The sequence below is a fragment of the Amblyomma mixtum genome, chromosome 10 (genome assembly GCF_055824585.1).
Source record: "Amblyomma mixtum isolate Tamu chromosome 10, ASM5582458v1, whole genome shotgun sequence".
Classification (NCBI taxonomy): domain Eukaryota; kingdom Metazoa; phylum Arthropoda; class Arachnida; order Ixodida; family Ixodidae; genus Amblyomma; species Amblyomma mixtum.
In genome coordinates, this window is record NC_143021.1 from 87,139,185 (window position 1) to 87,156,290 (window position 17,106).

At 46.9% G+C, this 17,106-nt stretch overlaps 1 protein-coding gene and 1 pseudogene across 1 annotated transcript; one reads left to right on the top strand and one right to left on the bottom strand.

The window, feature by feature from the left end:
* Window positions 1-3,328: 3,328 nt before the first annotated feature.
* LOC149326372 (DDB1- and CUL4-associated factor 12 homolog pseudogene) lies at window positions 3,329-4,702 on the bottom strand (annotated as a pseudogene).
* A 2,405-nt stretch (window positions 4,703-7,107) lies between these two features.
* LOC149326373 (uncharacterized) lies at window positions 7,108-13,281 on the top strand. The gene is made up of 2 exons (XM_089564553.1): window positions 7,108-7,302; window positions 12,817-13,281. The coding sequence occupies exons 1-2, from the start codon at window positions 7,108-7,110 to the stop codon at window positions 13,279-13,281; spliced, it is 660 nt and encodes a 219-aa protein (XP_089420679.1).
* The last annotated feature ends 3,825 nt before the right edge of the window (window positions 13,282-17,106 follow it).

The window sequence follows — 17,106 nt, forward strand, 5'->3', positions numbered from 1 at the left end:
TTCCCTCTTCTCACTGGCCGAGCGTCCCCATTGGTCAGAGGTCGGGGGTCGCATCTCGAAGTTTCGAGCGTGTTCTTGAGTGGCGCCGTCGCCGATGGGCGAGGGGGACGTGTCTTAGTGCACGCAAGGCTACGCCCTTTCCCCCCGTCATCTGCAGAAGCAACTCGTATGTTCCAGAGAATTCGGCGTGGATGACTCATTCCTTCGGCGCACGCCGTGGCGGTGGAGAGAGAGGCACGCGCTCGGCGGGGGCTTTCCCTCTCTCCCGTTGGGCTCGCGCCGGCGAGACGCCGTGCGCGCGGCGGTTTTTTCTTTGTTTGCTTCAAAAATGCGCCGAATTTTGTGACAGGAGGCCACTCTGCAAAGCTCACCTTCGAACCTGAAAGCTGGCCCGCGGACGTCTTCTTCAGCGCCCCGGTGGGCTTGATGAGGTTCTCCTTCCCTTGTTCTTTACCCGCCTCCACTTGACTGGCGTTCTGGTTGGAGCCTGTTGCCCGGCGTCTTGAGCTCGAACGGCCGCGAGAGGCGGAACGAGAGTGGGAGACTGATGACGACGCTCCTCGCCGTCACTGTGCAGGCTGCCTCTTCTGCCTCGGCCTACTCCTGCCTTCTTGATCTTCAAGTTTCGTTGTTGATGACGCGTTTGATGACGCGGTACTAGCGTTCTTGTTCAGCGGTCTCTGGAATTTCTCCTTGCAGTCTCTTGCATAAGTCTCGTGTGGGCCCTTGCACAGCGCGCAAACGGGTGTGCACTCGTGCGTCTCATCTGGACTGCGTTCCACAGGTTTGGCAAGCAGCCCCCTTGGGTTTCGGGCAGACGTCTGCTCGGTGACCTGGCGTTCCACAGTTGATACAAGCAGCCCTCGTTTTACGGTAGATGTAGCAGCGGCGCTCTGACCACCCGTAGTTGACCGTGAAGGGAACCTTCTGCTCGGCGAAGACGATGACTGCCGACGTAGTCTCGCCCAGTCGGCGCGCTCCCAGGATTGTATGGCTGGGTGAGGAGACGTCTTGGAAGATAGAGTCATCACTCACTTCAGGCTTGATATTATGTATTATACCCCTGCAAACATCCTCTGGCAAGGCAACGTATTCGCCCCTCCTGCTTGGGCCTACTGTAGGCCTGCAGTATGTTCTAAATAAATAAATAAATAAAATAAACGTAGGCGGTGACCGTTATACTCTTGCCGTCGAGGTGCAAATAATTAGGCTTGGCGAGACGGAACGCGTCTCCCTCACAGTGAGTACACACCATTATAATGTTCTGCTGGCTAACAACGCGCAGCGTTGGCTTTTCTTGTAGAGGGGTGTTGAGGGCTGCTTGGATCCCTAATTCGAGATCGTAGGAGCGTGGAGCCACGGATTGTAGATCCACCGTGGTTTTAGGTCGGATGATGACTTTGTATGGAAAATTCCTGAGACTCCGTAGACGCGGAGGTCTCGGTGCAGGAAGCTCTCGGCGTTCTTTCTTCTCCGGCTCTTGCTTGGGAGGTGTGGATTTAGCTTGCGCCGCTGTGTCGTTGTTGCGCCGGGACCGTATGTTCTAGCCATGGCTGTTGTCGTCCTTCGGGAGATCCTGCGGGGGCATCAGCTGCTGCTGGGATGTTAGTACATGACTGAAGTCCATCTCCGTCGGGTCGTAGCCTCTTAGAGAATTCATCGTGGTCGTGGTAGTCATGAATGAAGCGGAAGCACTCACTGGCGAGCGTCGTTAGACCCGCGTTGCGCGAACGCTATGCCGCGCATCCGCGGGAGCACCGGCGCCTCCGCGGCGATAAGGCACCCCAACCCCTTGGCCATTAGGGGTTAGCGCTCCTCACGGGTGGTGACGAGAAGTCAGACAGGCTTTAGCGCCGAAAATGTGGCACTCACAGGCTCACTGGTGGTACCAGGCCATGTCAGGCGTTGAAGGCAACTCGTGGATGGTAAATATACGGTGATCCAATATTCTAATCCGCCACAATCGAAGATTGTCAACGGAGCCCATGAATCGCACGTCCGCTCGTGACGAACGCTTGCAGCGCCCCCCGGTAGTCTTCAACGTTCGATGAAAAAGCTACAGTGGCGCAGTCAGCAGAAAATGCATGCATCTGACTGCAACCGCAATCTGCGGCTTGCCACCAGGGTTTATCATTCTCGCGAAAGGCTATGGTTATCCATTTTCTAACAGCGCGAAAAGACGACGACGTTTACACACACAACACGAGCGCTGACTTTCAACTGAAAATTTATTAACACAAAAGACATTTATACATAATCGCGCCAAACAAACACACAAAAACGTACTTAACTTATCTTGAACATCCGGCAACGACTTCTCAAGAAGGGCAAATTCACGATTTATTATTGACAATGACGGTTTAGCGACACACGCAGAACCCCCCTTATCAATGTGATACGCCTCTACTAATTCTCTGACCGTCTGATCTTTGTGTTGGAAAACTACAGACGTGTCTTGAAGAAGAGGGGTACAGGTGTGTTCACGTTGTCTGCAATGCAGAGCTAAATCTGATCCGCCTGCTTTGTCCAATGAATTAAGATGTTCCCTCAGGCGGTCGTTTAAACAGCGTCCTGTCTGCCCTACATACCATGCGCCGCAAGACAGGGGAATTCTGTATACTACCCCTTTCACGCAATCGACCCTCCTTTAAGCATGATTAGTGGTGCATTCACTTTCGGTCCGCCTACCAAGTAGGGACTCACGCCTTCTTTGTACAGCAGGGCAAATATTACTCAATTTTCTACGGGATGAAAATAAAACGTCTACCTCATATTTACGACCCACTTTCTTCAGACGGTGAGAGACAGAGTGGACATACGGAATAACCGCGACCCTCTGGCGCTTGGCTGCTTCACGGATGTGGTTGGATTTCATTTTGGACACCATTCTTTCGCACAGCCTTCCAATCGCAACTTCAGGGAAACCTGCCTGAGCCTGGCAATTTGGCTTTTCACACTTTCCTCAATCGAATGGAGGCACGACTTATTTAGAGCGGCTCGAATACATGAAGTGGCAACGCCGTCTTTCACCAACTTGGAATGCCCCGAATGGAAGCTTAGTACCCTCTTGACGGAGCGTGGCGAATACAACCAACAAACATGCCCCGGCTCAAGCCTCAGTTCTAGATCCAGAAACTGAATCCTGCCATGTTGAATAGACTCTGTGGTAAAGGTAAGACCATGGCCATTCCTGACAAAGGTGTCCAGCACAGGCTGAGTAAAGCTATCGTTCCTAACAACGACGAGGTAATCGTCCACATATCCAAGTATCTTCAGTACACCGGCCGGTGCCTCTACTAGGTGTCCAGTGCCGTAGGTTACTCCCTCGTCAGTACCACAAACCGGCATAGTTGCCCTGGAGGATAGCAGGCAGTGGCCCGCCGGCCGCAAAGAGCCGCAGTCCCGAAGGGTCATAGCTGTGCGTGTAGATGGCCGGGTCGTACTCGTCGTTCCAGAAAACCTCAGGGAACAGTCCGTCCGAGTGGACCCAGCCCCTGTTGGCCTTGAGCATGCTGTAACGCGAACGGTCGGCGTCCTTCAGGTACTTAGAGGCGCGCAAGTCGAAGAACCGTATCACGCCAATGCCCGTCCCGATGGTCAGCAAATCGTCCATGAAGCTGAGCGAGCAGATTCCACCGTCGATGCAGTTGGAAGGCACCTTGTGCGTCTGCTGCAGTGTCCGCGAGTCCAGGAATGTCACGTACGACTTAGAACCAACGGCGTAGACTCTCCGCTCGGGCTGCTGCGCCAGGCAGACGTTCTCCTGGCAATAGGGGATCTTGTAGGACGCCTTCCAGCGCAGCGTACATGCATCCCACCGGTGGATGTACGCGTTTAGCGACAGTGCGACGATCTCGCTGTGCTGACGGCTGAAGAGCAGGGCGCGCACCTTGTCGGCGTCCTTGCAGCCACGCACGGCCAGCGGTCGCATCTGCCTCGGCGTCAGCGCGGACTCGGGCCAGGAGAAGCCTCTAGTCTCCTGCACTCTCCACAGGGCGAGCGTGGAGTCCCGCGAGCCAGTCACGTAAAACTCGTCGTCTAGCCATGCCAAGTCGAAGATGCAGTCCGTGTGAGCCCGTTCACCGACACAGACGGGGTCCAACGTCGGCAGCCTGTACACGGCTGTGTCGTTCGAGTGGCGCGCCCCCGTGGCGAGCAGAGTTCGCGACGGGTTCATCTGCAGCGCGTGGATCCCGCAGTGGTTCTCGGGCGGCGGGCTCGCGAGCGAGCTCTGCAGGCTCGGGATCTGGCAGAGCTTGCAGTCCTCCGTGTCGAGCACCATGAGCTTGTTGCACCTGGTGCCGAACACTATCTGGCGCTCCGAGAGCCAGGCTGAGCAGAATATCTTGTCGATGCGGCCCAGGCTAATCTCGCGCTCGTGGAACAGGCCATTCTGGAGCAGGTGTCGAGTGCCGTAGGTCTTGTCCACGCCGAGACGTTGTCGGTACTGAAGTCCGAGCTCACGACACTGCACGTAGTCGCCGAAATTGCGCGACGTCCTCCTGGAGCAGTACAGGTCACCTCTGGTGAGCGATTCCAGATGCGCAAGACGCAGCGGGTCGCTGAACAACCGGGGCGTCGCTGGTTCGCTACTGGATGTCGGCTCACCAGGCCAAGCGAACTTGTAGGATACATTGATTGCATCAGTGCTGTCTTCGTCTGAGCGGGACCCGCTAACGCTCAGTTTTCTTACGTGAGCCATCGCCTTTGCTGTCGCCGCCGTTGACACCTGGACGGTTTTCTTCCAGCGTACACAACTGCGCGGAAACGATCTTAGCGTCTACGTGCAGGCACAGTCCTCGCAGCGCTGCCCTTCCTCCTGTTCTTCACCGTATGAAAATGGCACGTACCCTCGCGGGGGATTGGCCAAGGTATGGTGGTGAATGCCAAGGGAAAAAAAGCGTGAAAAAAAAGCTAAGAAATATAGTAGAATGTTTGACATTAGGAAATATGTATCAATTGTTAAAAATCTTTAATAAATAAACACATTAGATATTTCAGGAATAAAATAAAGTAAGCTTTTTGGACATTCGGTGGAATTTTATATGGATTTAACAGGGTAAGCGACCAGTTACAATGATGTAATCATAAAGGTAGCCGCAAATAGTGCTTAACGAGAATGCCGTGGCGCTCGCACCAAACGAGAGCAGAACGGGTAGAGACAAAGGGAGTCCTAACCTTGAAAGAGGGACTTCCAAATACTGTTTTCTCTGAAATGCGAACCGCCGGCAAGAGAGGAGATAATGGTCAATTGTTTCAACTTCTCTCCATGTGTTAAAAAGGTTTGTTGAAACGAACCCGCATCTGCATAAGTACAAGTTGAGGTGGGGGATTCTGCATCGCAAAAGCGTCATGGACACTTGACACCGCCTTGTCTTACATGAACGGACATTGCATGGGAACTTTAAATGTTGAAAGTCCACGGTATTCAGCAACGGATCACCCAAGCTGGCTGATATATGTTGGAATCGCTGGAAACGGGAGGTCTCCAACATAATAAGGTGCGGTAAGGGATATATTACAGGGGCAGTGAGAGCTGACCTTGCCAATAAATCAGCCACCTCGTTGAAATAGATTCCCGAATGACGAGGTACCCAGACAAAGCGGACATCCCTTACTGTGCGCGGAACAAAAACCTAAGGGAACGCATCAATAGAGAGGTGCCGGAAGTTTGGAGAGAGACTAAAACTGAAAGGCAGCCTGCAAGGATAAGTAACCCCGCTTCCCTCCTCATCCTCTTCTCTTTCACGGCTGTTCCGCTCTTCGGTCTATTCCTCTGGCGAATCGGACGTGGCCTCCCTCCGCGCCCCGCCGCCGCGGTTTTTTGCGGTTCTCGCGTGGAAAGCCGCGATGCTGCGCGTCTCGTCTCTGTTCTTTTATATTTTTCGCGTTGTACGGTTTAATTTGTTTATATTTTTGTTTCTTTTCATATTTGCATTTTTTTATTTGTTTCATTTCACTTATGAAACCCGTGCGTTCACTAGATGTCCCTTTATTAATGCTCAAACCGTGAACCTTCGTGGCGGAATGGCAGCGACTACCCTTGAAGTGCCAAAGGCCCTGGTTCGATTCCCAGTCTCAATAAAGTTTTTTAGGTGAAAGCCTTTAATGTCTCATAACGTCGTTAGCAGCCGTGTCGGCGGATGTGTCCGCGTTTTGACGGGTGTCCACCGCTGCCTGGCAGCGCTAAAACACGCTTTCGCGTTCCACTCCTAAAGGCGAAGCTTAAGCGTCATTAATTAGCAGTTAATTAGTATTTCGTCATTAATAAGTAATTAACCACTAAATAGTAATTTTTCATTACTTCGTCATCCATTATATGCAACGTCATCCGGTGGTGTCGTCAGCAGTGCCACATAGGCACAGTGGTACGGAAAGGGCTTTCGCCAGTCAAGGTGCCCCCTGAATATTTTTTTCTTCGCCGAAACTTGGCAGCAGCGGCAGCAACCAGCGCACAAGTCTCCTGAATTACTGCTCCACGTATTTGCAGGCTACCCGACGCCTGTCATCTGTACGCGACAAGGTGCCGAGCCCGTCCACTGAGCAAGGTGTCCGACATCTGTACGGGGCAAGCTGCCGAGCCAGAGGTGCACGACGAATAACATCGATCTCGGACAGCGTTCGAGAATCCTGCATAACGCCGGGCCTCACGGTGAAAAGCACGAACAATCGTCAGCGGTATCGCCGACACCGTCCGGCGAATTTTCAGCAAGGGGCGTTTCCTTGGCATTGGCAGCAGCGGCAGCAACCAGCGCGCAAGTCTCTTGAATTACTGCTCCACGTATTTGCAGGTTGGTAGTTTTTTCGATAGTTCTTGTTCCTGCCGCTGCTGCCAAGGCTACCGTTGAGTGTCACGCAATTATCATGTTACGCTGTTGCGCATGTCGACAACCTGTTGATGACAGCTGTCAATCACTGTACTGCTCAGAGTGTGAATTTACGTACCATGTCGGATCATGTTCAGGCGTTTCGGAAGAAACGTTCATTTCGAAACGAGCAAAGGCTTGGAAGGCCTGGAGGTGCGAAACATGTAAGGGCAGCCGTAAAGCTGAGGATACACTGCAAGGGCAGCAGTCCGATAGAGAAGTAATCACTAGGCTGTTTTCAATGGAAAGTAAAATTGACTCCCTTCTGGCCATGTCCAGCAAGCTTGAGTCGCTTGAGTCATCCGTCAGCCTGCTCTCAGATAAATTTGATGAGTTTCAAACACGTCTTCTAGCCCAAGAAAAGTCGACAAAGGATGTCACGAAGCGTGTAGAGCGGCTTGAGAAAGTTGAATGGGCCTGTGAAATTGCACAGTTAGTTAGTTAGTTATATGGGGTTTTATGGCGCATAAGCAACTATGGCTATCATGCGCCAAACACAAGGTTAGATGATGTTATGTTAAGTCTATAGAAGTTACATTATATTAAATTTAAAACATTGGCTTTCTTTAGAAACTTACAAACAAGTGAAAACTCGACGAGTGTTTGCTCGCCTAAAAGCAATGCGGGATGAAATGGAATGTGTTCATTGTAAAATACCGTAAAAAATTTTTTTCGAAGTTCTTCGAGATGCGAACAAGAGATTAAAATGTGATTCACTGTGAGCTCCTCTCCACACATTTCACACACAGGTTTGTCTTTTTTTATTAATAAGAAGTTATGGGTGATGTGTGTGTGGTCTATGCGTAAACGACATAAAATTACTTCGATAAAACGTTCTTTATGACGGCATGATTTCCATTCTTTCAAAATAGGCTTTACAGTATGCAGCTTGTTGTTTCTTTCATTCTCCCAAGAAGCTTGCCATTTGGCTCTTAGTTTGCTATGCACGAACTTCATGTAATCCCTCGGAGGCAAACCCACATGTTTCACCTCCATGGCTCTGGCTTGTGCAGCACACGTGTCGGCTCTCTCATTATCCCTAATGCCAACGTGACTGGGAACCCAGCAGAATTTTATAACATGTTTTTGTGCTGTGACCTTTACTATATTGTGTATGATGCTTCCAATCAGTGGCTGTGTGGCATTTTTGGAGTTTAATGCTGTAAGGACGCTCAGTGAATCTGTATAAATGATGCTCTTTTTGATGTTTTCATTTGCTATTTTCTGTACCGCAACACAAATGGCATAACACTCCGCGGTGAAAACTGTAGCACATGAGGGCAGTCGTACTGCATTTTAATTTTTTCCTTGTATTACTGCGCTTCCTACATGAGCATGAGTTTTTGACCCGTCAGTATAAAATGACGCGTAATTTCTGTATTTTTCTTGTAGTGCTAAATATTCTTGTATTATATGGTCGTGTGGTGTACAGGTTTTACTGAGGCGTGTTAGTGTGACGTCACACACTGTAGGGAGAGTGTACCACGGTGGTAGTGCTTCGTGTCTTGGGGCAATATTTTTGATTTCATTTAGTATGTTTAGAGTTTGACATTTTTTTCGAAGCGCAAGAGCAACGGCTTAATCGCATGGGGCTTGTTGTTGAAGAGCATTCGGGATGGGCATTTCGTGACAATTGGGTAACAGATGTTTGGGCTGTGAAAGGATTTTGAGGATGTATGTACAAGTTAGTGGAGTTCTTCGATCTTCTAAGGAAGGTTCATTAGTTTCCACATACAGACTTGTTATTGGGGAAGTTCTGTAAGCACCGGAAGACAGCCTTAAACCAAGATTGTGGACAGGATCGAGTCGTTTTATGTAGGACGGTCTTGCTGAGCCATATACTATGGACCCATAGTCTAACTTAGAGCGAACCATAGAACGATATATATGTAACAGGGAAGCTCTATCAGACCCCCAGCGTTTTCTTGATAGTATTTTCAGCACATTGAGGGCCTGGGAAGCTTTTTTCTTTAAGCTGTTTATATGTGGTAAGAAAGTGAGTTTTTTATCGAAAGTTATCCCTAGAAATTTGTGCTCTTGTTTGAACGGTAATGGGGTTTGGTTTAAATATAGTGTGGGGTCGGCCTGTAGGCCTCGTCTCAAAGAGAACAGAACCGCTACTGTTTTCTGAGGGGAAAATCTAAATCCGTTTTTATCTGCCCAGGTAGCCAGTTTATTTATTGTTATTTGTATTTGCCGCTCACAGGTAGGTATGCTGGAAGACGTGCATGCTATTTGGAGGTCGTCTACGTAAACTGAGTACATGATGGATTTTGGGATTACTTTTCCTATGGAGTTCATTTTGATGACAAATAAGGTCGTGCTGAGGATGCACCCTTGGGGTACACCAGATTCTTGGTAAAAAGTCTTGGAGAAGGTTGCGCCTAGGCGGACTCTGAACATGCGATTGGTCAGGAAGTCGCTCAAACAGCTCAGCATCCTGCCGCGGATACTTAGGTCCACTAGGTCACGGAGGATACCGAACCACCAACGGGTTACCGTAAGCCTTCTCCTGGTCGAAGAAGACCCCGATACAGTGTTGGTTGTGGATGAACGCTTCCCGAACTGTGTTCTCGAAGCAGACAAGGTGATCGGTTGTGGAACATGTCTTTTTAGACCCGCATTGATGTATATCTAAAAGTTGCCGAGACTGAAGGATGAAGGTTAGTCTGATGTTTAGAATGCTTTCGAATTATTTTGCTATGCAGCTAGTGAGTGCTATTGGCCTGTAACTGGTGGGACTAGTTGGTGGTCTGCCAGGTTTTAGGAAGGGTACTATGATGGCTTCTTTCCATGCATGGGGAATTTCTCCACTGATCCATATTTTATTGAAAAATTTTAGGAGAGCCTCTATGGCAGTCTCGGAGAGGTGAGCAAGCATGGCGTAATGTATATTGTCTGGGCCTGGTGCTGTCATTTTACCGGATGTTAGTACTGTGTTTAGTTCCTGCATTGTAATAACCTGATTGTAGTTTTCGTGTATGCATGTTCCAAAGGGAAGTTTTTGTTTTTCTACTATTGTTTTGTGCTTTTGAAATGTTTGTGTATAATTGGATGAGCTTGAAACTGTGGAAAAATGCTCACCCAATATGTTGGCCTGTTCTTCTAATGTTGTTTGAGTACCGGGTGTTGTTAGCATTGGAAATGTGAATGGAGTAAAATTTCCAGTGAATTTCCGCACCTGCTCCCACATTTTCTTGGATGTTATTGAGCTGTTTATGGAGGATATGTACTGTTGCCATGATGCCCTTTCTGTGTTCCGTCTAATGTATCGTGCTTTGGCTCTAGCCCTTTTGAAGGTGAGCAAGTTTCCTGCAGTGGGATATCTGCGAAGGGGTCCCCAAGCCTTGTTTTGCTGCTTTTTAGCCAATGAGCATTCAGTTGACCACCAAACTTTATGTGTTTTTCGTGCAATTTCAGACGTTTGTGGGATGGCTTCTATTGCTGCAGATATTAAGCATGTGACAAATTTTTCATTTAGTTCTTCTATAGTAAGGGTTTCGGCATATTATTTTTCTAGTGTGGCCTTCGTTCTGAAAAGTGCCCAATCGGCGAGGTGAATTTTCCATCGCAGTGGCTTCGTAGGGAGGATGGATGTAGCTGATGTTAGCTTTAAAACCGTAGGTAAGTGATCACTTCCCCGAGGGTCGTCTAAAACATCCCAAATAAAATCATTAAAAACCGATGGTGATGCAAACGCTAAATCTAGGCAGGTCATTTTTCCAGAGCTGGGGCAGCAGTACGTTGCTTTTCCTGTGTTCATTAAACATGTGCTATTTGAAAGAATAAAATCCTCGATGAGCTGACCCCTGGAATCAGTATGCTCACTTCCCCAGAATAAAAAGTGTGCGTTAAAATCCCCAATTATAACATATGGCTCAGGCAACTGTCCCAGAAGTTCTTCTAGATCATGCATGGTAATTGTGTTGTGTGGTGGTATGTATACAGAACATATTGTTATTGGTTTATGGCTAATGATGTTTACTGCGACCGCTTCTAAGTTCGTCTTTAATGATACCTCTTTTGCAGGGACATCGCTTTGCGTAATGATAGCGACGCCTCCTGAGAGTCGGCTAGCTTGTACTCGGTCTTTCTGGAAAATATTATATTTTTTTTAAGATGTTTGTGTGCCTTGGCCCAAGGTTTGTTTCTTGCAGGCACACAGCTGTAGGTGCCATTGTTTTGAGCATATCGGTTATGTCTGTGTAGTTTCTGTGTAGACCTCTACAGTTCCATTGTATTAGATACGCCATTGTGATAAGTTGGGGATTGGGGAAAGTCACTTATTCTCAGGAGCAGTGATTCGTGGTTTCCCTTTTTTCTCTAGGGAGTCTCGCCGCCGCTGTAGCGGTGGCGAACTAGGAGTTGTATCCATTGCCACTTTCGTGGCGCCGGATTTCCGCGGAGAATTCGCGGATGCGTGTGTTTTAGATGTCCGCGGACTTTCGCTGACATCCATCTCCTCCACGGTGGACGTGGAGGATGCTTCTTGGTTGCGATGGCCCGTGGCCTTCGCATTGGTCTTTTTTGCTGGCACCGCTGAACCAGGCCCTGCTCCAGCGGCAGAGTCTCTTGGGCCAGCAGTTGCCTTCTTAGAGGGGTGGGGCGACAGGTCCAGTTCAGCAGAGCTGTTCTGGGTGTCTGTCGCCGAGGATGCCGCTGCTGAAAGTGGGGCCTGAGGGCCTCCGGCGAGGATCGCGTGGTCTTCCCGCGAAATTTTCAGCCCTGTGGACTGTGTCACTGACTTCTGTGGTAGGGACTTGGTTGTCGACCCCAGGTCGTTCGGATCGACCTGTGTGCAGACAGAAACCGAAGGCGGCGGCGGTCCCCGCGTCACCGCTTCGGAGTATGTCGCTTTCTGTTGGAGAGAGACGCGTTTTTTTGCCTCAAGGTAGGACAGGTTTTCTGTGGTCTTCAAAGTTATGATTTGTTTTTCTGTTTTCCAGACTGGGCACGACCTGGAGTACGCGCCATGTGCGCCATTGCAGTTGATGCATTTTGGTGTACGTTCGCATCTTTCTTCTGTATGTGCGTCTTCTGCGCATGTGACACAAGTGGGTTTACCTCGGCAAGCCAACATGCTGTGTCCAAAGCGCTGGCACTTGAAACATCGTCTCGGATTTGGTATGTATGGGCGGACTTTACAATGGAGGTATGCGGCGTGGATGGAATCAGGGAGAGTTGTGCTATTGAAAGTTAGGACGATGTGTTTTGTCTTGATTTCAGCATTGTTTCTCCGGATGGTTATTCGTCGGGCTGCTATTACTCCTTGTTCAGCTAGTTCTTCTTCCATTTCCGCATCCGTACTCTGTAGGAGTTCATATTCAGATATGACGCCCTTTGAGTGGTTCAGGGTGCGGTGCGGGGTTACCTGTATGCTCATTTCTCGAAGATTCTGTAAAGACATCAGTTTCGTGCTCTGTTCTTTTGTGTTTATTTCTACAAGGAGATCTCCGGTTCGCTGCTTTTTTTCTTTGTAGTTTCTGCCTACACAGTTCTTTAGAGTGTTGGCGATCACAAATGCAGACAGGTTTGCTACAGGTTCATCTGCATTTGAGTGAACCATGAAAAACTTCGGAAACGTTTCTGGTTTCTGTGGCATCAATTTTTTCGCATCGGTGCGACTCCTTTTTGGGAGCCGATCAGATTTGTTTGCAAATTTTTCCATACGGCATGTACTGGCTAAGGGTTCCAGATACTTTGTCGCCTCTGATACACCCTTATACACAGAGGAAGGTCCCGGGACTCCCCGCCTGGTAGACAGACGAGGAGCCCATCGGCCGAGGATTGACCATTTCCTCGACCGCCACCGTTCAAGGTTTCTTCCCTCCACCTTTCAACCTATCGCCACGGTACGGATGACAGCTTCGGTATGGGGGCTAAGGGTCCGTGGTGGCGCCAAGCACCAACACCTCGTTACACAAGGTGCCCTTGCGGGGAAATTGCACAGCTCAATAAGGACGTTGACAGTCTAGAATGGCGCAGTCGTCGACTGAACATCGAAATACATGGTCTACCAGAGACGGAAAACGAGGACTTACTAAAGAAAGTGAATGAAATAGGCACAAAATTGGAACTTCATGAGGTGTGCTCGAGTGACATAACAGCCCTACACAGGCTTCCCGCGAAGCCGGGCAAAACACGGGGCGTAATTGTTCGTTTCGCAAAGCAGGAGGTTCGTGATGCCTGGCTAGCAAAAAGGCAGGCGCTACGAGATGACAACACCGGAAAGTACATCTGTGAAAATATGACTCGGTACACTCGCACTCTTCTGACAGTTGCCAAAGAATGGGCTAAGGAATCTGGCTACGCGTTCGTTTGGCACGTGAATGGAAAGGTGCTTGTACGGAAACAAGCCGGTGCACGAGCAGTTGTCATCCACGATAAGGATGACCTCGCCAATCTGAGATTATAGCGCAGGCAATTGTATTTTCAAGCAAACGCGATGCCGTTCATGTCCAATTTTGCTCACCATAGTTAGCAACTCAAGGATAAGCAGAAGTTTCCTTTATTTCATTTAAACGCCCAAAGTTTGCGAAATAAATTTGATGAGGTTGCTTTGTTTTTATCAGATTTAAACCACGAGTTTGACTTTATTTGCTTTAGTGAGACGTGGTTCACATCTGACGACTGTTTTCTTTTGCCGGGATTTGATTGTGTGTCAGCCTGCCGTTCATCAAAGCGCGGAGGAGGTGTTGCTCTGTATGTGCGTTGCCAACTACCGTATCAAATTCTAACAAACTATAACATTGTGAATGAAAATTTTGAGTGCGTAATTATTCACTGTTATAACATACTGCTTGCTCTTGTGTACCGACCGCCATCTGGGTGTTTAAAGCAATTCATGCACTTTGCAGAAGAAATATTTGAACGTAGCCTCGAGCTCAACCTCGAATGTGTCTTTGTTGGGGATTTCAATATAAATGCTTCTCCAAATTTGCATTTCCAAGATGATTTTTTGCATTTTTTTGCATTTCCAAGAGCTCTTTGAGTCGTATGGTTTTTCAAATGTGATTAGTGATCCTACTCGTGTCACTTCAAATTCTGAAACAATACTTGACCTGTGCATTACAAGCTTCTGCCCCGATGAAGTTAAATCAGGTACAATTATATGCGATCTTACTGATCATTTACCCATTTACTGTATGATACCTTCGAAGCAAAAACGCTCTTTTCTGAAGAAAGAAATATTGATTAGAGATTACTCGGAAAGAAACATGTCAAAGTTTAAAGAACTCATTATGCAACAGGACTGGGATAGCGTTACAAAGGAAAAGGATTCTAATAACGCTTATCAGGCATTCTTGATGTTTTTTATTTCTGCGTACAATGAATGCTTCGCTTTTAAAACTCTTAAGAGACACAAGAGAGCAAGAAATCCCTGGATCTCGCACGACCTGTATAACAGAATAAAAAACCGCAACATCCTTTTTCAAAAGTTTTTAGACACACGAAGTGAAGGCGATCTCCGCGTATTGAAGAAAGCGAGAAATAAATTGAATGCTGATATTAAGAAAGCAAAGAGATCATACTATGTGAACAAGTTTTCCAATATTGCAGGAAATCCTCGTCTGGTATAGCAAGCGGTCAGAGACATCACGTGTAAATCGAACTCCCCAAAGCGGGTTTCTTATCACAGCGAATCTATGAGTGACGAACAGATTGCTAACCTGTTCAACGAACATTTTATTAACGTGGGTGCTTCCGCAAATGACTGCGCTGCGATACCATGCGAGGAATTCGTCAAAGCACATTGTGAAAATACTGTATTTTTGTCCCCAACTGATGAATATGAAATACTGGACGTCATTTTGGGTTTAAAGAACCATTGCGCCTCTGGAGCTGACGATATTAAACCCGGTCCACTAAAAGCCGTGGCAGAAATAGTTAATCGTCCCCTTACACATATTCTGAACCTTATTTTTTCCACCGCAGGGTTCCCAGACGCAATGAAGTTAGCTCGTGTGGCTGTTATACACAAGGGCGGTTCCACTAACGATATGAACAATTACAGACCAATCTCTGTGCTCCCTATCTTTGCGAAGGTAGCGGAAAATATACATAAAAGACTAGTAAGCTTTCTGAGTGTAAATAACATAATAGCAAGTGAACAATTCGGCTTTAGAAAAAATAAGTCATCCGAAACGGCCCTTCTTGAAGTGAAAGAACATACACTCTAAAACATTGAAAGGAAAATATTTACCCTCGGAATATTTCTGGATTTTAGAAAGGCCTTCGACTGTGTCCAACACGACGTGCTTTTAAGGAAGTTGCCATTGTATGGATTTCGTGGCAACGCATGGTCTTTAATGAAACGCTACTTAACATCTAGAGCCCAGTTCACATGTATAAATGGCGCAAAATCCGACAGCAGACTTGTAAAACAGGGCGTACCTCAAGGGTCATTACTTGGTCCGCCACTATTTTTACTATATATAAACGACATTGTAAACATAATAAATAGCACTAAGTGAATTTTATATGCAGATGACACGAATGTGTTTTTCTCGGGCGCTGACGTAGTCGACGTGTTTCATCAGGCCAACGAATGGTTAACTGGACTGAACTTATGGCTTCTTTCGAACAGACTCCAATTAAACACAAGTAAAACTAAATACATACTGTTTAGACCGAGGGGAACCCATCCGCCCACGAACTTGCACTTAAAATTTCATAACATTAATATCGAACAATCGACTACAGTTAGATTTTTGGGGGTAATATTCCAGGAGAACCTTTCATGGACGCCTCACGTTGACGCACTGCGTAGGGACCTTGGGCGAGCCGTGGGAATTTTAAACAAGATGCGATACCATGTTCCGTCTGCTGTAAAAAAGCAAATCTACTATGCGCTTTTACATTCACGCTTCTGTTACTGTTTCCTAGCATGGGCTAGAACGACTAAGACAAATTTGGGTTGTCTTTTCTCTTTGCAAAAGCGAGCAGTGAGAGCAATAGATAATTTAGATCTTTTGGAGGACACTGCACCTCATTTTAAAAGTAATAAAATAATGCCAATTCACAAACTCCATAAACACAAACTGGCCCTGGAAATTTCGCGTCTTCACGAAACAGATATAACATTTCAAACTAAATATCATGCCCAACCTAGTCCTTATTATCTACGACAAAACTTAATACCAAGGCCCCGTTCGCGTACAACATACGGTGATCAAAAACTAAGTTATTTGATTCCGGGTTTCCTCAATGCGCATCCTGAATTAGCTGAGATACTGTTTACTGCCACGATGGTGCAACGACTGAGAAGAACACTTAGAGACTTTTTCTTAAATGAAAACTAAAGACCATGCTGTGCTGATAATTTCGTTCGCCTTCACTCCGGATCTTTACCTTCACTGTGATGATTGAAGACGTGCGCACATAGATCACTGTTTTTCATAACACCACACTACTGATCCATCTTATTGTTTTTATGTACCTGTATTGTGTTTTTTCATGCCCTTTCATATCATGCAGTATTGATGTTTCTTTTGCTTTGTAATTATTGTGCTTATGTTATGTTGTTTCCGCCGCAGCCAAGCGGGGCGCGGCCCCGTCAGGCATGTCTATTGCATTTGTCGCGTCCCCCAAGGCATTTCTGTAACGGAATGTCTTGAATAAACAAAGAAAGAAACAAAGAAAGAAACAAACAAAGAAACAAAGAAAGAAAGAAACAAACAAAGAAACAAAGAAAGAAAGAAAGAAACAAAGAAACAAAGAAAGAAAGAAACAAACAAAGAAACAAAGAAACAAAGAAACAAACAAAGAAACAAAGAAACAAACAAAGAAACAAAGAAACAAACAAAGAAAGAAACAAACAAACAAAGAAACAAACAAACAAAGAAAGAAACAAACAAAGAAAGAAACAAACAAACAAAGAAAGAAACAAACAAAGAAAGAAAGAAACAAACAAACAAAGAAAGAAACAAACAAACAAACAAACAAAGAAAGAAACAAACAAACAAAGAAACGAAGAAACAAACAAACAAACAAAGAAACGAAGAAACAAACAAACAAACAAACAAACAAACAAACAAACAAAGAAACAAAGAAAGAAAGAAACAAAGAAAGAAAGAAACAAAGAAAGAAAGAAAGAAAGAAAGAAAGAAAGAAAGAAAGAAAGAAAGAACTTGAACACACTTGCTAACATTCCTTGCTCACGACAGTATGAGGCATTAAAGGCTTTCGCCTTAATAAAGCGATTCTGCTCGTATTCTGCACATTGAGAGGCGCGCTGACC

Excerpts from the sequence above, each read along its gene's own strand:
- LOC149326373 (XM_089564553.1), top strand. The coding sequence starts at position 7,108 with ATGGAAAGTAAAATTGACTCCCTTCTGGCCATGTCCAGCAAGCTTGAG. Across the intron at positions 7,303-12,816 it reads CCTGTGAAATTGCACAGTTA|CTCAATAAGGACGTTGACAG; the intron begins GTTAGTTAGTTA and ends GAAATTGCACAG.